Source organism: Nycticebus coucang, chromosome 6 (genome assembly GCF_027406575.1).
Source record: "Nycticebus coucang isolate mNycCou1 chromosome 6, mNycCou1.pri, whole genome shotgun sequence".
Classification (NCBI taxonomy): domain Eukaryota; kingdom Metazoa; phylum Chordata; class Mammalia; order Primates; family Lorisidae; genus Nycticebus; species Nycticebus coucang.
In genome coordinates, this window is record NC_069785.1 from 64,302,296 (window position 1) to 64,329,192 (window position 26,897).

At 33.9% G+C, this 26,897-nt stretch overlaps 1 protein-coding gene across 2 annotated transcripts in view; it reads right to left on the bottom strand.

The window, feature by feature from the left end:
• Positions 1-26,897, bottom strand: part of VPS13C (vacuolar protein sorting 13 homolog C) — a 217,649-nt gene that overhangs the window by 77,553 nt on the left and 113,199 nt on the right. For both annotated transcript variants that reach the window (XM_053595814.1, XM_053595815.1), the window contains exons 37-51: positions 26,431-26,587; positions 25,135-25,214; positions 24,548-24,607; positions 23,657-23,819; positions 21,533-21,649; positions 19,497-19,600; positions 18,952-19,119; positions 17,370-17,674; positions 16,193-16,340; positions 11,589-11,742; positions 9,125-9,237; positions 6,595-6,764; positions 4,429-4,673; positions 3,245-3,474; positions 1,669-1,761 (exon numbers count right to left, since the gene is read on the bottom strand). In XM_053595814.1, the coding sequence (XP_053451789.1) occupies positions 1,669-1,761; positions 3,245-3,474; positions 4,429-4,673; positions 6,595-6,764; positions 9,125-9,237; positions 11,589-11,742; positions 16,193-16,340; positions 17,370-17,674; positions 18,952-19,119; positions 19,497-19,600; positions 21,533-21,649; positions 23,657-23,819; positions 24,548-24,607; positions 25,135-25,214; positions 26,431-26,587 (2,307 nt within the window). The remainder of the gene's footprint in view (positions 1-1,668; positions 1,762-3,244; positions 3,475-4,428; positions 4,674-6,594; positions 6,765-9,124; positions 9,238-11,588; positions 11,743-16,192; positions 16,341-17,369; positions 17,675-18,951; positions 19,120-19,496; positions 19,601-21,532; positions 21,650-23,656; positions 23,820-24,547; positions 24,608-25,134; positions 25,215-26,430; positions 26,588-26,897) is intronic.

Genomic DNA, 26,897 nt, shown 5'->3' on the forward strand with positions numbered 1-26,897 from the left:
TAAAAAAATTAAGTATATTAAATTCATAACTAAGAAAAACAAGTGAGAACTCAAAATCATGTGTCAAGTCAACTAACAACATATCATTATTTTCTACTCAGGTTGCCTAAAATCAAGTAATTAATGTCATTATGTCGACAGCAAAACCTAAAATTAAAACAGTCAATTCAGAGCAAAATAGTGTTAGGTAAATAGACAAATACAGACTGAAAATGAAAATTTCTGTTACACATCCGCTGCATAGGTAAAACAAAGTGTGTGCTCCTCACCAAGACACACACAGATGGGCTTCCATTTTTCTTACTGAAACGGGAAGGCTAGAAATCATAGACCTCTTTTGACTAACCCCAAGATCTGTAAATTCTCTCTCTTCCTGTCTTTCAATAGTGGTACCTTTGCTCACTTTCCTTATTCCTATCACCAGACCTTAGTTCTACAATGATGTTATCTTCTATGTCCAGTAAGCACCCTCTCAGCCTACTCGCCACACTGCCAGCAGCATAATTTTTCTAAAATCTAAATCCAGGGATGGAATTCCTATGCTTTTTTTAATCCTCAGCAACTTCCATAACTTTCAGGATAAAATTCAAATTCTCCTTAATTTACTATACAAGCTCTTTGTAGCCTAGTGCCTATTAATCGGCTTGCCAGAGTTTCCCCACAGTTTGAGAAATGTTAAATTACATAAATGTATTACTTTATTGTTTGCTTCTGATAATTCTTCCTTACTTAATATGCTAAGAAGATATAATTACATCACCAAAAGGAGGCTCTAGTATGCATTACTTTCCTAATTTACTTCTCAACTGAATACATTATTTTTCCTTGACTTATTTATATCACCCATAATTAATGCTCTCAGTCCTACAACTCCACCACACCATTTTCTCATATAGGATCACTTCTCTTACGTTTTTAAGCCTGTGTGCTTATTGTCAGTTCTGTCTGGATAACCCTTTGCCTCCTTCTCCATCTACCTTCATTGAACTTTCAAGACACAGTTCAAGTGGCCCTGCTTCAAGACGGCTTTCCCTGATGTTCTGGTCTGAACTAAAGGCACCTTGCCCATGCTACCAACTGTACATTTTGTAAGTCTCCAGCACTAAAAGCTGTAATTGTTGATTTATTTCTTTCTCCAACATAGGTCATAAGTTTTTGGAAGGCAAGGACCATCTATACCCAATGTCTTGTACAGGACATTTTATAGTCATAGTAAAAGCTCAAAAAATGTTTGTTGAACCAATAAATAAATGTATGTACAAAAAAAATGCAAAGTCCCCCAGCATCCATCCTAGTGCCTTAGAGAAAATACACGCAAATTCAAGAGTTTTGCCTCCATTTAAGACTATATCTTAAAAAAGCAAATCTATTAATAAAATATAATCTAACAATTCCAGTATTTTAACATATTGAGGAAAAACCTACATTACTATTTACATGGTATTTCAAATTAAATGAGTTTGAGTTGTAGCTCAATCACAACTGGTCACAACCTACATAAGTAAAGACACTACCATTATTGACATTAACCACCTCATTTTGGACAGAGAAATAGATTTCAGCTTGATTTAATGTCAGAGATCTAAAGACTTTGTTATGAGTAATGGAAAATATGCAATATTGCTAGAAAAGTAAGAATAAGAATTAAAGAATATGAGAGGCACTAACCTTAACAATAAATTCTTTAACCATAATATTTATATTTTGTTTTCCCGAAGCCCATGTACATTTTTCCATAAATAAAGAGCAAGGCTGTAAGACCTAGAAACAAATAAACGAATCCACATTTATTAACAGATCCATTATATACATAATGCACACTCACAAGAAATACATATTAAATTGGGACTTCAACTATCTTGTCTACTACTAAAAGCAAAACGATATTAAATTAGCTGAAAATCTTATGAGAGCTCTTCAGAACTGTGACAAGTCTGTGAACACTGTAAAAGAATTTCAGCAGTTCTAACAAATCTCCTCTTGCCAAAACCTTAAGTACTAATAAACATTTACTATCAGGAGCTTAAAAATGTTTCCTTTTGCTAAGATAATTTAAAAATGACACCCTCTATAAAATATATTTTTGAAATATCTATAAAAATTAGCTAAGGCCAGGTGCAGTGGCTCACACCTATAATCTAGCACTCTAAGAGGCCAAGGTGGGTAGAATGACTGGGCTCAGCAGTTCGAGACCAGCACGACCAAGAGGGAGACCCAGTCTCTCTTTTCTAAAGCTAGAAAAATTAGCTTCGCACTGTGGTGGGTGCTGTAGACCCAGCTACTCAGGAGGCCGAGGAAAGAGGATCACTTGAGCCCAAGAGTATGAGGTTGCTGTGAACTATGACACCACTGTACTCAACTCAGGGTGACAGAGTAAAGTAAAAAAAAAAAAGCTAAAGAATATGGTAAGGTAGGTAAATGCACAGTTTCCAGATGATTAACAGGTCGTTTTAAATATCATATAAAATTGATATTTATAAAATAAATTTCAAAACTCCAAAGTTGATGATTTATTAAAACCATGAAGTATGCATTCTTATATATCATTAAATATATAAATTAAATAATTTTACACCTGAACTGATAGTTTTCCAAAACTGTCATTTAAAAAATTAGAATGACCTTTTAATGGAATAATTAATATAAGCTGTGACATGTCAGATGCTCCTATCAAAGAATATTTCACAATAAAGTATAAGTGAAGGCTAGACTGCATTTCTTTATGCAAGTTATTTTGCCCACAAATTTTTACCCCTGCAAATGAGTCACATAATATAACTGAGTCTCTTTCAATGACATCATTGATGTTCAAAAATAATTGCTATGGTAATTAAGTTAAATAATATGAAAACAATTAAAATTAACCTTTAATAACAACAGAATAAATCTTTTTGTCACTTGATTCCAATTTTTTTTTATTCAAAGCCTAAATATTCATTCAATGGATATACTATGATGAATGAAAGGAATCAACTGAAAAAGAATATTGATTTATACTAAAATTCAAATACTTTTTAACAGAACATGATATACGAAAACCAATCTGGAAGTAGTCCCCAGTTCTGCCACTAGTATCCATGGCTAAGTCATTTAACATCTTTGGAACTCAACATCCTTATCTGTAAAATTCCAAGTTTGTTAATAAATAATCCCTAACATCCTCTAGAGAGTTCGTATTCTAGGATTCTATGAACCAACCATGTCTGAAGTTCAATCCAAGATTAGGATACACGGTAATTCTTACTGTGGTTATGTTTGTCCCTCTCTTTTCTCTAAGAAAAGGGCAAGCGAGCACTTTCAGATCTCTCACAGAAGCTTCCATCATCTGTTCCAGTTTGGATGTTGATAGAGAGAGTTTACACTGGAATGAGGCTGTCAGAGCAGGGGCATCAGCCTTTTTCAGGTTGGCAACAAATACCACTTCTGGATCTATAATCATGGCCTTTAAAGTCATGTTTGGTCTTACAGAGTCCTCTGAAGAAACAAAACAGGAATCTTATAAATTTCAAGTAAATTTTGTCACTTGACTACCCCTTATCTGCATGTTGCTAAGTTGATTTCAATTTACGTGAGTATATATTATATTGCAGGGGCAAAGAGGAGAAAAGTGTAGAAGGGAATATCAGGAAGAGGAAAAGAGTCCCTGATAAGTAGACTTATTGTTTACTTTGGTTTCACCCAAAGTCCATCATCAGTGTCATGTAATCTATAGTATAAATATACACATTCAATGCATATATGAATACCAAGTTACCAGATATGATCACTGTTTTCAGAAACATTAAAGATAAATAACAATACAACATTCTTACCTTGTGAGTAAACATTAGTTTTCCAGAGTTATTACACTCCAAATATGTTAGTTTGCAGATATATATTAGAAAAATGTCTGACCTTAGACAATTAACATAAAAAAACCCCACTAATAGTCTTAGTAATGCTGGAGTGAAAGAAAGAACTGAAAGTGGCCTCAGTATACACCTAGACCAGAAATTTGCAAACTACTTGACTAGTTTAGGGAGTTAAGGTGTGCCCAGGGGAGTACTGCTGGGTTCTCCAATGTCTCCATCTTCCGCTTTTATATTTTCAGTTGCTCTTCAAATATGCTAGAATTTTCAAAATGTTTTCTTTGAATAAAAGTTTTTCCTCCTGTAAAATAGGCTGTCAACTACTGACCCAGATTAGCTACCTATATTTCTGGATGAGTAAAGAGATGTTAATGGCAACCAGAGCAGAGTTTCCTGGTCCCTAATCCAATTTCTACTATTTCTCTCTCTTAAAAACATTTGCTTACTAAAGACTCTATATAAAACATGTTTAAATCTGAAAGAAAAATTAATGTTACATTCTTAAATTCTCATTTCTTTTTGTTTACAACTTTTGTTAAAATATACAAGTTGTCACCTATGACAGATAAATTCTGCTCACCTTTATCTGTCTTAACTTTCCCTGTGGCAGTCTGTCTTGAGATCTGTGTTTCTTTTGCCGTATTTTCTGGACTCTGAGGCACAGCTTTGATAAAGAAATCTGCCACGGTCATCAGAAACTCAACACTGGCACATACATACAGCTTGCAAAGAACAGCATCAATTTGACTTCCATTTTTGTCTTGTTTATAGCTTATATCAATCATAGAACTTTTGTTATCTTGGTCATCCTTTTTGTCAATCATTCTGAAAAAAAAAATGTATACCATTTTTTATTTCATTATTTTATTTCTGCTAAAACAGTTATAAAAATTAGAATTTTCCTATATACAATTATCTTTCTTTCACCATTCAGTTCTAATGTGAATAGAAAACAAATCAGTGTTAACTGGGATCAAATTACTCATTAGCAAAGCAAGATCCATGTTATTAAGCAATTATAGAATATAATTATAATGCAATACTTGGAAAACAAATCAATGACTGCTAGAAAAGAAACTGAGCAATTAACAAAACATGTGGTTATACAAAACGTAAGAAAACTTTTTTACATTACTTTCTGAAATAAAAGCTCCCCTGAAGGACTTATCTCGAAATATTATTCTATAAAATTTGAGTCCAAAAGTATTTAATGAAACTCAAATTAGCAAGCATTTTTCAAGTATCCCCAACGATAATCCCCTTATTGCCTGGCATGTGCTGGAAAAAGCATGCTACCAAAGAGCTAAAGAGCTGTGACAGCTACCTGAGACATGCAATCTACAAACTGGAAAAGCTAGTTGCATGAGAGCACTCTTTCCTCATTTACTAATCTTTCAGAAAAACAAAGGGTTCAGAAATTCCCAGTATGCATTCATAAATGGAGTCCAAATTTAAGTAGCACATTGTAGGATAGAGCATAGGGCTGAAAGTGCTAGGAACTAAGGACAGAATAATCTGAGGAAAAGCCAAGCATCACTGCTGGCCCGGAGCACTAAGAACTATACTCACTAGATACAGCACACTGTCTCAGCCCTAAGTCATATATTAGTAGTGAAAAGAAAAAGGCAAGACAGAATGTGTTAAGATAAACTCCTTGTTTTGTAAACTTACCTCTCTTTGAACTTTTTAGCTGTGCTGTATTTTCTCATGCCTGACTACAATAAAAGCCTGTGAAGATGGTCAAGGGGGGCCACACCCTTATCTCTCTATGCAGAGGGCTTGCTGGGGTCCCTCAGTTCAAAGCAGATGAATTGAGTAGGTGTTAATTATTTTGTGTCAAGTTGTACTAACACAATAGTTCCCCCCCCAAAAAAAAATCAAGTTTAAAATATCATATATCTCATTATTTGAAAAATAAATAAAAATATAATTAAGCTATTTAAATTACATATTTCCTACTTTATGGGGGGGAGGTAATAACCATGTATAAGCTACTTTTCCAAAAATGGGTTGATAATGTGAATAAGCTTAGGATTCTATTAAATTTTTAAAAGATATTTTGCAGAACTGTTTTTAAAAAACTTGAACAAAATAGACAAGGGAAATATCTATAACCTCAAAGCCTTTTTTAAAAAAAATCTTCTGCCTCCTGGGGAGAAATATAAAAAATATATTATCAGCATATCATCCCATGTGGATTTAACTATTAGAACTCTTAGGGCGGTGCCTGTGGCTCAGTGAGTAGGGCGCCGGCCCCATATGCCGAGGGTGGCGGGTTCAAACCCAGCCCCTGCCAAACTGCAACAAAAAAACAGCTGGGTGTTGTGGCGGGCGCCTGTAGTCCCAGCTGCTTGGGAGGCTGAGGCAAGAGAATCACATAAGCCCAAGAGTTAGAGGTTGCTGTGAGCCATGTGAAGTCATGGTACTCTACCCGAGGATAGTACAGTGAGACTCTGTCTCTACAAAAAAAATAAAATAAAATAAAATAAAAAATAAAGAACTCTTAAATTCTTTTAGTTTCTATTTTTAAGACAATACTTCCTTTTGTTATTAAACTTCCCTTTAATGTAAACTTTAAAACAGTTGAATCTACTTATTAGCACTTTTTTTTATTTAATTCAAATGAGGAAGTCTGACCAAAAGACAGAAATCTCTTTTGATGATCCCTCGCCTAGCAATGCCTGGTAGCAACACCACATGCAACATCAACTTTAAATAATGTGTAGCAAATTCAGAGCTGACAAACCTTGATGTTGCTCTCTCAATGCCTTCTCTGAGATCATCAAGGGTACAAGTCTTAAGTTTAATGCTGACATTCATTGAACCATCCTTAAACATCTTCCCCGAGGAGGCCATAACATGCAGTCTGAGTTCCCCAAGCCGGAAACCGTCATTATGTAATGAAAGTCTGGACTCCTATGAAATATTTTTCAAGCAAATGAATTCAAGCAAGTGAATTACTTTTACACATATTACTTAATTCAAAGCTTACAAGCAAACTGATCTCACAAATTTTAAAAGTATGGGTGCTAAAACAAGTCAAGGGAACAAAGGATAATATGTATGCATGTTTATGAGTATATATGTACATACAAATACATATATGTGTGTGCAGGTATTCAACAATGGTTAATATAAAAATCCATCTTATTTACAGTTCAACACAAATGAAAATAGTCAGAAAAGATTTTTGTCACTCAATCTAACTAATCAATATTTAATGATCTCTTCTGCAAAAACTACTGCATTAGAACTATGGAGTTTATGAGAAAGGATAAGACATAGGGAGTAGTATCAGTGAGCATATATGCTATCCAAGAAAACAAAACAGAAATCCATTTGTAAGGAAATGCTCTAAGTTGCTGTAAATGACCAAATACTTTGTGATACACAGTAATTTATTTATTCGTATTTAATTCTTCTCACATTCCAAGAAGGATATTAAGTAGTTAAAAAAAGAGCAGACTAGTAAATCAGAGAGTTCAAGTACATCAGCAGTTCTCAACCTGTGGGTCACAACCCACAGGAACTGTATTAAAGGGCCACAGTATCAGGAAGGTTGAGAACCACTAAAGTAGATCATCGTGCTGGGAAAAACTCATGAAGAAGATGAGAACTTCACTGAGCCGCAAAAGCTGAGTAGTGTCACGCAGGCTAAGAGGGTGGCAGAAGACACACTACATGGGAAAAGACACAAACAAACAATTGATGGTCTGAGAACTCAGGTACAAGGTGATTAGGCTTGAACATTGCAATTAAAGAATGGTGGGGAATAAGGCTGGGAAGAAATATAGAGGCCTAATCAAGATCTCAAACCCCAAACTAAATATTTAAACTTTTATTTATAGGAAAAAGAACCTCAATCTTTATTCCACCAGAACATGTAATTCCAAATTCTCCGGGTATGCCCAGATCCAACCAATCAACAAACAAAAACCTTTAGAGTAGTAAAAAATATCAATCACAGTTGCACATTTGAGACCATGACATCGATAAAACTGTAGTAATGATGTGTAATCTCTAGGACAATGGTTAGAACTTCATAATTTCTCTCCCTCAAGATAGTATATTGCCCCAAAGTGGGTCAGAATGGCATTATTACTGGGAAACTTTGAATCCCTTTAATTTATAAAAACAGAAGTAATTCACAGATTTCTCTTCTGTAGCCATTAGTAGAAATGACCTGAGACACTCTACTGATCACGACACACTAATGTTTTCCTGATTTGATTACAGACAGCATATCCTCAGGTAGACAATTTAAAGCAATTAATTTTTTTCATGAAATGAAATTCAAATAATATAATATTGAATTTTTTAAGGAGACTGGAAAGTTAGAAATGGCTGTTTGAGATTCATTTAGGAAACTGAACTTGTGCCAACATCTAGGATGGACGCAAGCAAAAGGAGCCACAAATGAGGAAGTCACTACAGTACTCCAAGCATGAGCTGAGAGCCTCACATAAAGTATCAGTGAGAACTGACAGAAAAGAACAAACGTCATTCAAAGAGAACTGACAGCACTCTGTATGTAAATGAATAAGGTGGGCAAAGAAGGAAGTAAAAGACAGTAAAATTCTAAGGCTAAGGAACCATTAGAATGATGGTACCTTAAGTAAACTGAAGAATGCATTTAACTGGTCACTCCCTATAATGAGTATTAAACATAAGAAATTAAGGCAGTTCATTACACGAATGACATTTACTAGACCAAAACTCAACAGTATCAATGTATGAATATTATATATGTTTTAGAAAACAAAATGAAATCTGAGTGAACATATGCAAGTGAACTATAACAGATGATCAATACAGATTCATTATGGCACAAGACTTAAGTTCTTCAATTCTTAAATTGGCATCCTTAACACATACTTACTACATGTAAATTTATTCAGTACACGCATAATTAATACTTATAAGTCATGAATGATCATGAATTTTAACATAATCATCTAAATTATTTGTTTTAAAACAGTAAAATGTACATATGTATCTAGCTATATAATTAATCACTATTAGTGATAAATCAAAATGTGTTTTGGTGCTGATGTTATGTGGAAAGAAATAAAACCCTGAGTGCTTTCCCTTAGCTTTATAAGGTTTAAAACATCAATAAAGTAAAGACAGAGAGAAGGACCACTGTGTGTCCCACAGGCTATGTAGAATTTTATAGATATTAAAATTATTACTAATAGTCACATTTACAAAATGTCAATATTCTAAAATTGTATATTAAGAGCTTAGAACTTAAACTATAAAAACTTATTACATACCTGGTTAAAATCATTGTTATAAAGAATAATAGAAAGAGATTCAAAGTGAAAGTCAAATTGTAGCATGACATTCTGGTCCACAGAAAGGTTTGAGTCTGTCAAATCTTCCTGTTCTGATGGTTCAAACATAAATATGAAAATTAAAAAGCTTTTCAGTAGGTATGTAATGTTCTATATACTTAAAAATCTGGGGTAATTCATTATTTCAAATTTACATCATGCTTTTCAGGATTCTATAAATCATATTACAAGCAATTAATGAAAATGGCAATGATTATTCCATATATATTTACTTTAGTGCAAAATGGCAGAGACAGACTATCTACCTTATAAACAACAACAACAAAAAGAGGGATCCTTGCAAAGTGTATAAAGACAATTTAAAAGAAAATCCCTGCCTAGAAAGATTACTTTACTTACTCTAGAGCATAGTTTATAATGACCAATGCATTTTCACCTAAATGGTTGAAGAGATGATGAAATTAGAAGCAGTGAAAAGTCATCCCTTCATTAGATAGCTAATCTAACAGATTTTCTGCAGGCCTGGTGTACTTCTCACTGTACTTTAATTACCTATCGTATTTTGCTGCACATAATGAGCACTTTTTTGCCCAAATTTTTGAGGAAAAAATAAGGACGTACATTATACATGGATAGTACTATTTGTTACCAATACATAAAATTTCTTGCACCTTGTTATCTGTTCTTGTTTTGTAATTATTTGTTACATAAATTTTTTATTCTATAATGTGTTAAAAAAACAATGCTAAAATTCCTTCATAATACAAAAACACAAATATTTAATATTCTGAAAACATGATTTCCCTTAAAAAAAAAAAAACAAATAAAAAATTAAATTAAAAACGTAAGTTTTTTTTTCCTGAAAGTTTGGACCAAAACATGGATGTACATTATACATGGGAACACATTATACGTGGCAAATATGATAAATATCCAACTCATTTTAAGAAGGACAGAAAATAAATCAATAGCAGAGTCAAACACAACTTAAATATGATGAGGTGGGAGAGGCTTTGGAATTCTGAGATGAAAGAAACTTTAGGAAACAACTGTGCCTTTTCTTTCACCTATAGATGGAAGAGTGAACTGACCTTGCTTTCAATCACTCTAACAGTGATTCTATAATCTTTCTGGAGACTGATTCTAATTTTTAGTCATTCTATAGGAAAATCTGTTTTTACAAGTTACTGGAATAGCAAACACTGCATAATTATAACCATGAAAGGCTTCTCCAAGTTAGAAAACCCTGAGATTTTCTTCCCCACTTATCCTACAAATAATTTATATTCAGTCTTCATCATCTTTATAGCTTTCATTTGTACTCAACAAAGTTTCCCAAGGCCACATTAACCAAAAAATAAGAAACAGATACACGAATGTGATCACAGTTCTATGTATTGAGATCATTCATCACATAAAGGTTGCTTGTTACAGTTTATTTAATCTCTACATAGTTCCAGTCTAACTGTAACAACAACCTGCTCATCTAGTATTTGCCTATACAGTGGCACATGGGGAAGAAATACTGGCCTCATAAAGCACATACAACGTTGAAGACTATTCACTTAAGCAAGAAATACTATTTTCCACATTGTTCTAGTCATTTGTATGTATGGTTTCAAAACACACCCAGCCTAAATTCAGAATAAGCAATGTCAATATGCTACTACATCTTAGTACCTGGCAGTTTTATCAATGTGAGAATTAATAGCTGGTGGTATGACAGCATTATAAAAGCACAGCAGTCTGAGACTATTTATTATAAGGACATCATCTCTTTTTAGCCATGAAGATATTAACCTGTTTATAGGCTAATAAAACATGTGATAGTCACATCTATGACTTTAAGTGATGAAAACACACATGAAATTGTATTTCACATAATCTGTTTAAGAAAGAAGAAATCTTGTATTTCAAAAGGTTCAATGCTTTTAATAGGTTCAGTTTTAATGATCTGAAAATTTACATATCTGACTGCATAATTCTCCAATATGGCCAGATAAGTAAAGCTGTTACTATGTAAGAATATCTTTCTCATGGTTGACTCATCTGAGTACAATATGTGGTACCAAGGTCGTTTTCTCTCTTAATTACCCTGAGACCTTGCTACACTGCATGCTTACTTTGATTTTTCTCTTACAGTACACCACCTCGGTGTCTAGTGTATTCAGCTAATTTGACTTTCATAAAGATTAAACAAGCACCATGCAGGCAACAAGGGACCGTCCCCACCCACCACAGCAGTGCATACCTTTCTCCCTGGGACATCTGAGAGGCAGCCCCAGCCCCAGCCCCAGCCCCAGAAGACTTCCCACAGTAAATAGTACAGAACTTAAGACAGTTGGTGCCACATCACACTGGACAAACGCCCACTAAATATAAATGTGACATTAATGCTAAGTTTTCTTCATCATCAAAGCAAACCATCTTCATCAATTTATACCTCTAAGGTGGTCAAGTCCACTTGGGGCATCTATTTTTCTCATTCGCACAGCTTCCTGCACAGACTGTGTAAGGGTTGACTGTGAAGAAGCTTCTCCAAGATTTTCTAGCAAAATTTTCATTAAAATTGTCAAGTCATCTTCACTGAGAGCAACCTAGAAACCAATAATTAGTTGACACAAAGTGATAAAAAGTACAGACTATCATATCGAAGCATCAATTTATATTGGTTTCTCAAATTAACAAGTTTTTCATCTATTTTAAAAAGAAGGGGAGGGGCGGCGCCTGTGGCTCAAGGAGTAGGGCGCCAGTCCCATATGCCGGAGGTGGCGGGTTCAAACCCAGCCCCAGCCAAAAACCAAAAAAAAGAAAAAAGAAAAGAAGGGGAGAAAGAGAAAGCACAAATACAAGGCAAGAAGGACTTCACCTTGTCTCCCACGGCTAAGCACACTTCTGCTTCGACCTGTATCCAAGCTCCCTCTGGCCTCCAACCTCCCTGCCTTATTGGTCACTGTGCCGTCCTCCTCCCGGACCTGTGCCTCTCTCCCCTTCCCTATCACCCATCTCCATTCAGACTCTCTCTCAACTCACCCAACTAGAAGCGCTAGTTCTCCCCTTTCCCTATCACCCATCTCCATTCAGACTCTCTCTCAACTCACCCAACTAGAAGCGCTAGTTCTCCCCTTTCCCTATCACCCATCTCCATTCGGACTCTCTTTCTACTCACCCAGCACTAGTTCCTTCTTCTATGTTATTTATTTCCCTTTAAACTCACTATAGGAAGAACGCTGTTTGGTTTCTGGTCTCTACCAAAAAGTAAAAAGATTCTCTCCTGCCATGTAGCTCTTCATCTCAGTACACACGCATCTGGACATACATGAAACATCTGTTAAACTTATCAAGAATAACACTTCATACAACAATAACAAATGCATCTACAAAGAAACAAAAAAACTGAACAGGAAGGCAGTATCTTCTTCATCCTCTACCTTTATAAAAAGGTAATGTATGGCAAAAAGGAAAAAAGCTAGAGATTCTGCATAAGGCAGATCTGTCATTCTACCACCCTCAAGCTGTGTTGGCGGCAAAATTTTTTAGCCTCCTGAACTCAAATTTCTTAATCTTTAAAATAGAAATAGTAACATCTTCCTTGTACATCATGAAGAAACTAGATTGGAAAAAGCTGTTCTTGGCTGCTAAGATCCACTGAATCAGTACTTTCTTTAAAGGTTCTCCCTTTTCTGCCTTTTGTAAATTTCCACTACATTTACAGTGGACCAAAGGGCCTGGCTCTTACACACAAATTCACACTAGCATGCATGTACAACAAATCACCTCTGTATGCCACGGTACCCTGTATCTTCCAAATTAGGTCCCTATCACCAGGGAAATTGCCTGGTTCCCAGCCTAAATGAAAACAGAGAGATATTTTAGCACAAGACAATGACCAGGGATTTCCTGTTTGTTTGAGCCCCAGTCCTAAAGTAACAGGTGCAATTTTACCTTCTTGTAACTTCCTTGTGGGTCCATTAGTACTGCCAGTCAAGATACCACAGCTGCCTGAATAGAAAACTTTACCACCTCCTTCAGTCTGCTGTGGGTAAAAAAACCAACTGTACCATACTAGATTGACCCACAGTAAGTCTGAAGGACAATTTTGATAGGTGGACCCAAGAGTTCTTTAAGAACTGTCAAATTGGTTTACCCAAACAACTACCTGATGCCCTTTCTTAGCTGTACCCCACACGCAGAAAACTATACAGACTATGATCAAAGATGGGGCATTTAGAGTCCCAGATCTCTGACAAGGTAGGCAGTGTAAACTTAACCCACTGTGGCTACATTCTGTAGCTACATTCTTAACAGAGATCCTTCTGGTGGAAATAATGATTATATTTTGATACTAAACTGTCAGACCTGTCATTTTTTTCTTGTTTCTTTTGAAATACTTCAAGCATAAAGGAAAAGAAAAGAGATTTCTCTCTGTGAATCTACCATCTAGCTTTGTCAAGTCTTAACAAGTTGCTATCTTCTTTCAGATTATGTTTCCCCATTGCAAACATGGCTGAAGCCCAATGTGTACCTATATGAGATTCCATATCCTTCCCCTGTAATCCCCCAAAACACTATCTTAACACAGTGTTGACTGGCAATTTCACACAGAAGCTAGCCTGTGTAATAGCTATTATTCCATAATTGAATATGAAATAATCTAAATTAACTTCAATATAATTTATACATAACAAATTGAAATAAAACTTTGTACCTATGTTCTAATTTTATAAAGTCGTCTTCATTAGATACAATTTGTGAATTAACACTAAGATGAAAAAATTCAAGTATTTGCTCGAACTTCATTCGGGTCATAGTTTTTAGAAATATTGGTGTTTCCAGTAAAGGGTCCGTTGATCAGTAATCTCTCCAATGTGATTTTTTTTTATTTGTCCCATCAATATCCATAAACTGAGAATCTTCCTTATATCCCTAGTGGTAACTTCTGTCCATGGTAAAGTTTTGGCAGAGTTTTCATAAAATTTTTCCCTTTGGTGGTAGTATAAATTGGTTTGTAAAACAACTAAATCAAAAACAATCACTATTAAAAAGTAAATCCACCACTTTGCTATACTCTGTGGATCACTAAATTCAACAGTCACACCCAAAATATTTGTGTAATCCTCCAAGATTAATGTAGCATCATTTTCAATCCACTCTTCTTCAAAATAATTTTCACTATTAGATACTGTTACATTTCTATTTTGCCATTTTGGTAGTCTAACATCAGATTTATAATTGTCTTCCAATAAAATATCATTTTCCAGATCACTACAAAATACTTTAAAAATCACTCAATCAGATGATCTGCATATAATTCATTGAAAAATTCTTCACTGTCACAAACTATCGTGGTTGAAATGTTTGCAATACTAGAATTGTGATAAAAACTTGATTATCTAGAAAAATAATCTTTTTATAAAAAGTGAACACAACTGAACATGATTAAGCTTTTTCAATCTCCTGCATTATAAATTGCAATAGCTAATGCAAGTGCAAACACGAGTTAACTCATGATCAGTCAACAACGTTTGGGCATGAAAACACGAGTTAGCTTGTGACTGGTCAACAATGCAGGAATTATTATTCCCGTGAATAGTTTCTTACATTTACTACTATTGCATCTCTAAACAATATATTAGCATTGTCTTGCCAGTTAAAAAATTTGAAATAATAGAAAACTATACTATCATTTTACAACTCACTTTTTCCATTTTTACATTTCATTTTGTTTCATTTAGCTCTAGTTCATTCACTTTACCTGCTTTACAATGTCCATTATATAATATACCACAATTTCATCCACATTCTGCTACTAACAGACATTTTGGTTTTTCTTTTGCTTTCAGCAAACCTATAACCACAAAATCCCTAAAAGAAAGAATCGAATATTATAGCCGGGATCTTATCTCTTTGCAACAAGGTAGAAATTAAGAAGAAGTATCCATATTCTGGAAAAGAGCCTACTCTATTAACAACTCAAACAGATATAATTCAGTAATTTTTCCTCATGTAATACATCCACCAGTACAAATGAACAGAACTCTTCCATTTCCACAACAAACTTCAATGTTAACTTCTTCCCTAGCAGCACTCTTCTCCTTTAACCCTTCCTATTTTATCTCAGAACCAACTCTGCAATCATCACAGATACCAAAAATCACTAAGGGAATTTCTATTTGTTCTTCAGGCTGTCTGTCTGTTTAGCCTCGCCTCCTTGCTCCATCTCCTGCTGTTTGCTTTCAACAGTTTCACACATAGGCAAACACAAGAAATCACAGGATTCTTACACTTCTGTGACTACCTTTAATCAGTCTCACCGCCTCCTGTGAGCTGACATGTAACCAGCTTACCATACTAGTAAAAACAGTGCTGCATTTATATGGTGACCAAATAAATACATTTACTTATTCAAAATTATGTCCACTTTTCTACTTAAAAGAAAGTTTCCGTACATTAAAAGACTAAGGTGCTTTGAATGTGGTATCTAAACACCACTTTGCATTGTCTTACAATTAAGCTATATTAAAACTTTAATATAATCTTCCAAAATTAATATTTTCAGTAGACTCCAATAGGTTTTATTTCAGACTTCTTGCTGGTAATACCAAATAACTAACTAAAATGAAATAAAGAAAAGTGTGGGAAATAAGGATGATCTCATTTGTGGTTAACAAAGTTTTCTCTTTCAACATGGCACCACTTCTGATATATACTAGAACTGCATTATGAACATAACAAAAGCCTATCAAACAACTGTCAGTTTTTTTTTTTTTTTGTAGAGACAGAGTCTTACTTTATGGCCCTCGGTAGAGTGCCGTGGCCTCACACAGCTCACAGCAACCTCCAACTCCTGGGCTTAAGCGATTCTCCTGCCTCAGCCTCCCGAGTAGCTGGGACTACAGGCGCCCGCCACGACACCTGGCTATTTTTTGGTTGCAGTTTGGCAGGGGCTGGGTTTGAACCGGCCACCCTCGGTATATGGGGCCGGCGCCTTACCGACTGAGCCACAGGCGCCGCCCAACTGTCAGATATTTTGTACTAGACATTTACCTGCATAGGTTTTAGTTTTCCTTTTATCTCCATCCCTGGAATTTGCACATACCATGTTGCTGATAAATTTCGCCGTATGGACAAAAGCATATTGACTGGTTTTAAAATTTCAATGTCATGTTGTGGCAAATCAGCTTGCAAAATAGTTCTGAAAAAAAAATAGAATTCATTTACTTATTTATTTATTTAAAATCTATATTTTAAAATGAGAACTATCGGGCGGCGCCTGTGGCTCAAGGAGTAGGGCGCAGGTCCCATATGCCGGAGGTGGCGGGTTCAAACCCAGCCCCGGCCAAAAAAAAAAAAAAGAGAACTATCATAATGTTTAACAGTTTCCACACAGCGTTTTCATAAACGCAAAAATCTGCTACCAGAATTCTTCTGGAACATACTTCTTCTTACAAATTAATCTGAACCAGAAATCGTTTATATGTAGAACTATCTAAACTTTAAAGCCTATATTACACTGATCTCAAAGATATCAGTGTATGACCACTACATTATTTATTTTTCAAAAATACTATCTGATACAGCAACTATTACAATGTCATACAAATACTACATTCTCCTTAAACTGGAAGATAAAGAAAGTGATCGTATACTTAGCCCTTAATGTGTTATTGGTACTTCTCCAAACTCAAAGAGGGGAAACTCACCAAATCTAATCCTTCCAGCCAATCATTTCCACAATCAAGAAAGTATTCTCCTTATTTAATAAATCCAAATGGGAAAGTGTTGGCTTTATTTAACACTTTCCCATTTGGATTTGATAATTCTTTAGATACCGCATTGAGAATTCCCAAATGTAACAAATGAAAATTAGAAATAAATCTTAAAATTTATTGTGTTTTAGGAAGTTTTCTCTCTCCTAAAGAAAAGGAAATAGCTATGTACAAAGTGAAAAAGTAAATTTAAATTATGTATTGAGTAAATTATAATTTTGTTAATAGGTAATTTTTATAAAATGGAAAACAATTACATTATAAATTTAGTTAAGACAAAATACAGATTCTGTGAAGCACACTATTATCAACCACTGACCAAAAATACAGTGGTCAAGTTTTCATAATTAAAAGAAATAAAGAATGAGAATCACAAATTATTAGAGTATTCACCTCAAGTAGAAACAAAAACCCTACTTCTAACAAGCAGTGCACAATGAGTTTACATGTTATACCTGGACAGCTTCAACTGGGTGAGCTGAATGTTCATTTCATCAATCACAGGGGGAAGAGAAAAACATTCCATAGAAACCAAGCTAAATTTGTTTTCAACTCTGATTAAACCCAAATCTGCTATAACAGCATTAGGTGATACTGAAGACTGAGGAATAATAATAACTGGTGCTTTCAAATTGATATCCATCAACAGGCGGAAACTTTTTTGAGCCAAGTCTTTCATGCTAGAAGCAGCTCTCTCGGCAGCCTGGACTGTGGCTGCACTCAAAGCTTCTTTAGTAGTTTGGAAATTGTTGAGGAAGTTCTGTTGGAAGAAATATATAAATATTTAGAGAGTTCTTCCAAAAAGGTATTTATTTTTAAAAGTAAAAACTTTAAAAAGCATTTATTTAAAAAAGAAAAACTAAAGACATTACTATAGAAAGGATGTTATTTATGATTTCTACAGAAAGAATAAAGTCTAGAAATATACACTCTGAGCTATTAACAATTGCTAGATAACAATAGCTAAAAAGAGCTACTAACAATAGCTATTAACTATACCTATTTACAATATCTACCTAGAGATAATACTTACCTCTAGGAAGAAAAATCTCTTTTACTTTCATTTTACATATTTCAGAATTATTTTATTTTCATGGTAAATTTTTATTAATAATTCTTATTTAAATATTATTTTTATTAATGAATTCATTTAAATTCAGATTTAAATGAAGTGCTGGAGGCGAGAGAGAACTGTATTTCTCCAAAAGTAGGTTCAATTCTATACTGCTGGATCACAGAAATAAAGTTTACTCTTAGAAATTAAGGCTCTGCCAGCTTATTTCTGAAGATTTTCTAAAAACGTACTCATGCATGAGGAAAAATCGCTGTCTATGACCTTATAATCAGTAATAAGAATAAAAAGTTTTCTTTTTCTAGTTAGATGCACTTCATCTCACTTTCAACTAAAAATTGAAAGATATTTCCCAGTGAGAAAAAGAAATACAAATGCAATTTAATCTCCCCCACTCTGCTTCAAATAAATTACTCTCTAGCAAAATGAACATGATGGTTTAAGAAAAGAAATTCATCACTTGTAAGTTTTAATTAGCATTCCTGATATAGGTATAGGCAGATTTAACTCTTTAATCCATGACACTTATGGAAATAAATAATAGAAGAAAAGAATTTCATGGCCTTGTTGATCACAATTTTAACCAAAAGCTGCAAATTCCAGTGTTAGTCCTCTGAATGCCTGTGAGCTTCAAGTAGCTAAAATTATTTTAGCTAAATACTCTAAATAAGAGTATTTCATCAAACAAGTTAATTGAAAAGCCTAAATTAAAACATAAAAGAATATTTCAGAATGCGTAACTATGGATATGTCGGAGAATGATAGTACACATATTCAAAATAATAATTCGCGGAACTCAATTGGTTATCCATCATGTAAAGGATTTCCTTCACTATAATATTCTGTTCAGCCTTTGTTTATCATACAGCCCTATCAGGGAAGATTTTTACTATCTAGGTGCAGTTGTACAGGCAAAAATATTTAGACCTCAAGGAAAAATAAGTACATTTAAACAATAAACTTACCAAAAGAGACATGAAGAATTTATGAACATAAATGATCTGAATACAACCCACTTTGAAGCAAAGTTTGCCATCTACTTTAGACATATCAGCATAGGCCTCTCCTTCTGTGGCGTCAGGATAAAGAGTCAGTTGGAACCTAAAAACTTCATCTCCCAAAATAGAGACAGCCTAAAAGTATTAGATTAACTTGTTATTATATCAAAAGAGCTATACAGCCTTATCAATGTATTATTAATAAGTTCCCATATTACAGAATCTGATATATAAAAAAGAAATATATAAATTCAACCTTAAAAATCATTAAAAATATTTTACTTGACAATAACTTTTCCTATTTCTATAAAAATCATTTGATCAATGGAAATATCAATAACTTAACTGTTCAGAAATAACTTTTATAAATCATTACTTATCAGGAGGCCTAATATATAAACGATGTTCAACCCATGACAGACAACTAATAAATGTATTCTGAACAAATGAATAATGGTACTTCAAATCTAAAGAACAAAATCCATTTAACACAGAAATGTATTTTTAATCACCTTTTTGTGAATGGACAGCAAATCTACATTTGTAACTATGATATCCTTAAGTCTGGCAAACATATCAGTCTGCTTTGGCTTCACAGAAATTGAGGCATCCAATCCTACGAGAAACATAACATTTACAAACTGTTCACCCAATCCAAGTGAACCAATTCAATGATATTTAAGTTAAATAATAATACTGACAAAATACAGAATAAATAAAAATTACCCATTACTAGACATATTAATGGTATCAACCTCCATGTATTAAGATACCAAGAAAAAGAATATAACACCTTTAAGGGATACAGGTATCTTCAACATAACAGTTAATAGAAATTTAAAAACGTACACACCAAATTTCAGAGAAAATTAATACCATTTCTCAAAACACAAATATCCTATCCATTGTCAAGACCAGAAGTGGACCTTTAGGAACACATATTTGTTAAACAGCTATCTCACAAAAGTGTATTACATTTTTAAAAAACTGTTATTTCAATAACTAAAAGCAAATGAATATCATTGGATAAATTAGTACTTTTATTTCTATAATAAACTGTATCTAGAATAGAGTCATCTAAGATTTCTTTCCAAAAAAAACTGTTACTCTGCCTCGGCACCTATAGCTTAGTGGCTAGGGTGCTAGCCACATACACCAGAGCTGGCAGGTTCGAATGCAGCCTGGGCCTGCCAAACAACAATGAAAACTACAACCAAAAAATAGCCGGGCGTTGTGGCGGGTACCTGTAGTCCTAGCTACTTGGGAGGCTAAGGCAAGAGAATCGCTTAAGCCCAAGAGTTTGAGGTACCTGTGAGCTGTGATGCCACAGCACTCTACCAAAGGAAACACAGTGAGACCCTGTCTCAAAAAAAAAAAAAAAAAAAAATTGTCATTCTCATAATTTCTAAAAGATAACGATTTCTACAACTGCTCCTCAATACAGAGAGAATACCCGAAGCCAAGACCCAGTAATAAGCCCAGACCATTGCCACGTCTCCAATAAAATAAACACCCAGTAATTTTTAGCCTATTTAAAAACTGCTTACTATATACCAGGCACTTTTCTAAATATAAACAAATGTGTAAACTTTATTTAATCCTCACAACAACCCCATGAAGAGTTATTAGTACCTCCATTTTACAGAAGAGAAAACTAAGGTATAGAAAGGTTAATTGGGGTGGTGCCTGTGGCTCAGTGAGTAGGGCGCCAGCCCCATATACTGAGGGTGGTGGGTTCAAACCTGCTCCCGGCCAAACTGCAACAAAAAATTAGCTGGGTGTTGTTGCAGGCGCCTGAGGCAAGAGAATCGCCTAAGCCCAAGAATTGGAGGTTGCTGTGAGCTGTGATGCCACAGCACTCTACCAAGGGTGACAAAGTGAGACTCTGTCTCTAAAAGAAAAATAAATTAATTAATTAATAAAAAAATTTTTAAAAAGAAAGGTTAATTAATTTTGCACCAAGGTCAGCCAGTGTTAGAATGTGAACCCTAGCAAGATGACTTTAGGACCTATGACATAATCCGAACCTTGTTCTTATAACCAGCTAATAATGGGAAAAGCTTACAAGATTTCTTACAGAAATATAGCTAGAACAACTAGACATTAAGACTTAGATTTATTCTGAAATTCTTTAAATACATAAAGAATGTCGCGAGTCAGCAATGAATCATAACAAATTTACTTCTAGCATTTTTTAAGCCTTTTATTTAAATTATTATTTATTTATTTATTTATTTATTTTGCAGGGTTTTTTTGGCCAGGGCTGGGTTTGAACCCACCACCTCTGGTATATGGGGCCAGCGCCCTACCCCTTTGAGCCACAGGTGCCACCATACTTCTAGCATTTTAAGGTATACCTTTGAAAAGTTTGCATAATATAATAAACCAAATATGATATAATTGATAAATTATATCAATTTTATATTGATATAATATCAATATAATAAACCAAAACATGACTCATGAGAAATCTATGACATGTTACAAGCTAATTTTTCCTGAGTGTCTAATAAAAAAACAGAAATACCTACAATAAGGAATAACTTACCGTGTATTTTAATATCTGCAATGTTACACTTCTGATCACAGATAAAGACATTAAATGCATTTAATTCAGCTGTGACCTTTAAATCAAACACATCCATCTGTGAGGCACTGCTAGATACTGAAAAGTAATAGAAACTTTGTGATTAGCAAAGAGCAAGGATGATATAACACACACAATAACGTCAAATCCACTAAAAGAAAAGCAAACAATGTATTATGAAGAACCAAAAAGGCCTCGATTAAGGTAACATGAAATTAATATGGATTTTGAATCCATTTTCAAATGCCAGTCAGACAAAAACTAGCATTTTCCCCTTCAAATTAAGAATAAAGGCAACTACTTTTAATAGCATCTTGAACATACAATTTGCTACATGGAAACTTTACTATAATTTTTACTCTGGAGAAAAAAGAAAACTATATTAGAATTCTAGAAATCTATTATTCTAAAATTTGATTCTGAATTCCTTTTCATATATTATATTAAAGATAAATCCATAAAAACAGAAAATACTGATGAATAGTTAATAAAATACATACTATTTACTATGGCAGTTATAATTCATGTTATGAACTATAACCAATTTCTCTAGATTATAGCCTGTTGCTCCACGAAGAATCCTAAAATAAATTCTATGATAAACGACATAATGGGCTAAAGTTTAAAATATATATATATATATATATATATATATAATTATAGTTTGTGTACATAAAAATCATAATAAAATGGATTCCCTAAACCTACTTTAGTCCAGGTCCTGATACATTTTCCTAGAAAAAAGACCCTTCTGATAAAACTACAAAAGTGTGAAGAATACCAGTCCTTAATCACCAATATGGCAACAGGCTTTTTCTCTAAATATTTATTGCAGCACAAAGACCAACTATACAGCAAAACTGGAAGATTGCTTCTTTGGATTAGCATTATTTGTAGTTTCTTGTGAGTTGGGCTCTTTCATTTATCAACTGTGTACTGTATGTATTATATATTATATAAAGAAGAGGTGTTTCTAAGGATATTAATATAACAAGTACATTAAAGGCAGAGAAGGTAAAACTCTTTTATTCCAGTATATAACAAAATTAGTGCTCTGTTCCACAGTCAAAAAAAAATCAAATCCTTGTATCAGAGCTAATAGTACTGGCCAGGCGCACTGGCTGACGCCTGTAATCCCCTAGCACTCTGAGAGGCCAAGGTGGGTGGATTGCCTGAGCTCACGAGTTTCAGGCAGCCTGAGCCAGAGCGAGACCTCATCTCTAAAAAATAACTAGGGCAGCAAGCGCCTGTAGTCCCAGCTGCTCAGGAGGGTGAAGCAAGAGGATCACTTGAGCCCAGGAGTTTGAGGTTGCTGTGAGCTAAGACACCACTGCACTCTACTGAAGGTGACAAAGTAAGACTCTGTCTCAAAAAAAAAAAAAAACAGGGCTAATAGTACTGCCAGTTTTGCACTGAAGATGCCATTAATACAGATATAACTAGATGTTAAATTACTGGAAGTTAAATATTTATATCATATAATATGAAAGAAAGATAATTAAAATGATACTTGGCATAAAAACAGGCACGTAATCTTTTCCTACTCATTCTTCAATACTTTGTATCCAGTATTTCACCACGTAAGTAAGATGCCTGAGGAACATGTGCCTGTATCTGTGAGTGATCTAAATAACAGTTTTGTTCAGAAAAGAAATCTCTTCCATGAGATTCCCTCCCTTCAATGTCTCGTAAAGCACCTAAAATTGTTGAGCACTATACTTAACTAACTGACATGGGCCTTGCTACCAAAGATGACTGCATCCACAACTGAACTTCTTTATAAGCTTCACTGTACACTGTACTAAAGACTACAAAGAAACCTCAGCCCAAGGTAGATACAACTTCTGTTTTATGTATAAGCTAGATGGTGAAATCAAATATAAATAACATCATTGTTATTAAACAAAATGTATTTAAACTGCTCTACAATCCCATGGAGACAAAAGCTGCTTTCTTTTGAAACTAACGTAGTCTGTCAGAGCAACAGCAATGTAAAGGGCCTATATCTTAGCTTGAAAAAACAAGTTATTATGTGACTATTAAAGTTCAGATAGAAAATATTAGACATGACTCAAAAACTAATACCAGCTTTGCCAACAATACTTCTGGATTCCCCCATGAGGGGTTTCAGCTCAGATTCCTTCTCAGAAGAGGACGGTCCAGAAGATGGAAGAGCAGACGATAAAAAATCCATGAAGGAAAGTAAAGCTTCCAAATGAAGTACTAAGTCTAAAGATGAAAATGAAACCTAAGACAATAAACAATCAGAGAGGCAGATTTCAGCTACAGTAACATTTTTATGTTACACTTCAACAGATACAAGTAGCATAAGAATAGTTCAATTAAGGCCCCTTTAAAAAATTTTACTTTTTTAGGAAAGAAGTCACTATTATGATGTTAATTCCTACCAGACAATAAACCAATGCTCTACCCACTTCTGTGACCCCAACTCTAACCTCCACAGAACTTAATGAATTTTAAGTAACAATATAGGAAGTATTATCAGGCCTTAATCCACATTTCAGATGGTTCTAAAACTGATTATGATGTGCTTACATGGACTGTAGGCAACATCTACACTAGGCCCTGCTTTATCTTTGTCATTAATCTTTTTCTAATCCTAATGCCAACGTGTAATTCAACTCTTTAATGCATCCATCAACACTAAGCCAAATAATGAGAATGGACTAAAGTGAACAAAATTCCCTGTCAGTGTATCATTTTTATACTTGTCAAGCAACCATTAATTCACATAGGAAACAAATACTCCTTTAGAAAATCAAATCAACTTTTTCTAAGAACTTTATTTCAATTCCATATCCATGTATTTTATCTACAAATTAGACCTATTATAAGATCTATTATTATTCCCACTCTCATTCTAATTTTAGAACTCACATTTGTACAACCGAAAATGGCTATGGGGCTAGATTTAATCAATACAACCAGACTTACAATAAATTATAAAACATTTACCTTCAGTCTCTGTTTGGTATTGTCATGAATAGTTTTAAACTCTGGTCCATCACTGTCTGCCTATAAATTGTAGAAAATTAAACCACTGGGTTATAAGCAATAAAAATTCACACACTGAAAATGTACATATTCTTTACTTTTTAAAGTATGTTATTAAAACAGTATAAACATATTTCCTAAAGGCAAAAAGAATATGCCAAAAAAAACTGACCACACAAGCATTTCTCACATGCCATATAAGCAAAAATTCAAATTCCTTATTCTATTATGGAATAAATCCTGGTATATCTGGAATCGGTATACTAATCTAAAAAGTGGGAAAAATGCTAATGTATCTAGATTATAATACACTTTCCTTCCAATTACAACAGAACTTTGCATCACCCCAATTTATTCAACAGTATACTGTACTCAGAGGTTAATAAAAATATCCACAATTTTCAAATGCATGCATAATTTACTATAACTGAGAGCTCAGAATAAAAATGTTTAGGAGAGGAAATCAAAATATTATAATAAATATGAGGGTAACACATCTGATTTCATATAGTCGATTATTAAAGAATCCTAGAAATTAAACTAGGTACCTTGGTCAATAACATTTTCAGAAGAGGTTCATCAGTCACATTAGAAGAGTTAATGATATGAAGAGGTTCTCCTTTAGAGTCTAAAAGAAAAAAAGACAAGTTAAGCCATCAAGTCTCTTAAACATTTTAAACATGTTTTAAAACAGGACCAGTTAGTTAGTTACAGAAACGTATGTTTGCCAAAACTCACAGAATTACATACTAAGAAGGGCAAATTGCACTGTATATAATCATACCTCAATAAACTTGGCTTTGGACCAAAAACAAAAACACTCCATAAAAACAAAAAAACTTGGTACCAGCCAATTACAACTGGTATAACATTTGGTACTACTATATTACTTTCATTTAGACAAGTCATAAAGAACGAACTTACAAAATACATAAACTAGGAATTATTCTCAATACAAGTTTACTTAAAGATATGCCATAGTGTTCTTATAAACTTTAAATACTCATAGTAACTTTAAGAGATGGCTTGTTAAATTTAAAAGTGAATTTAAAGAGCATCGAGAATGCCTACTAAATAACGATCTAGTATTTATTTTGGGGGAAGAAGTAAAACTGGAAAGTGAAGTTAAATTTTTCCCTCTATTCTAAAATTAAAAAATAAAATGTTCCTCTATATCTTCCTTTATTTAATTACTACTGTTCACAAGCACATATTAATGTAATTAAGTACAAACTTTAAAACATACATAAAAGACAAATAAAAGTTATTATCTCCTAGTAAATTATTTAATTTGACTTTTCAAAAAGGATCCCTGGACTCTGTCCTCAGCTGTTGTACCTGGCTTATAACTTCCTAACACATCAGTTCTCATTGCGCAGTGAGAACGAAACGGTGCTTTTACAGGTACTGAAGTGTTATATATTAAAACGAGCACATTAAAGAAATATGCTTTTTTTAGATATATTCTCCCAGTTAAATATTGAGATAAATTCACAGTGTATGAAACAACTACATAAGAGAGTAAATTTTTTTAAATATCAAATTCCTTTTGTCAGTATAGTAATTTTTTAATTTTTTTACTTTTATTTTTCTTAGAGACAGAGTCTCACTCTGTCACCTAGACTGGAGTATAGCTGCCTGACTGTAGTTCACTATAACCTCAAACTCCGGGCATAAGCAATCCTCCCACTTCAGCCTCCTGAGTAGCTAGGACTATAGCCGCAAGCCACCACGGTGTAATAATTTAACCAAATAATCATGGTGACACACAAAAATGTTTGATGTTGACAAAAAGGTAGGGACGTTCTTCCTAAGGAAAAATTCACATAGTTTTTCTCACTTACCAATGAAATCAAAACATCGCATACAAATCTTTTTCAGATAAGCTTCGGCAGTCATGTCATAGGTTTTAACTCTGGCTTCCATTCCAAGCTGCAAGATATTTAGTTCATGTAAAGGCTTTCCTTGCTTTTCAGCTTTTTTCATCAGAGTAACCACAACCTAAAAGAAGATAATAGTATTACCACAGACTGTGTCACTAATACACAGTGAAGATAAGTCAAAATGTAACAACCATTAGGATATGAGAAATCCATACATGTAAGGGGATTTACTTCTACTGAGCCTGAAAACTGCCTACTATTATCTACCTCAGAAGGCACATGTACTTGTTCAGACTTTTGAAGTATCACTACAATATGCTGATAGTTTTCAAAAATAAAGTACCAAAATAAAAAAAAAAATTTTTAAATACACACACACACATATATATATACATGTAGAGAGAAAGAGAGGCAGTTTAGCCTAATTC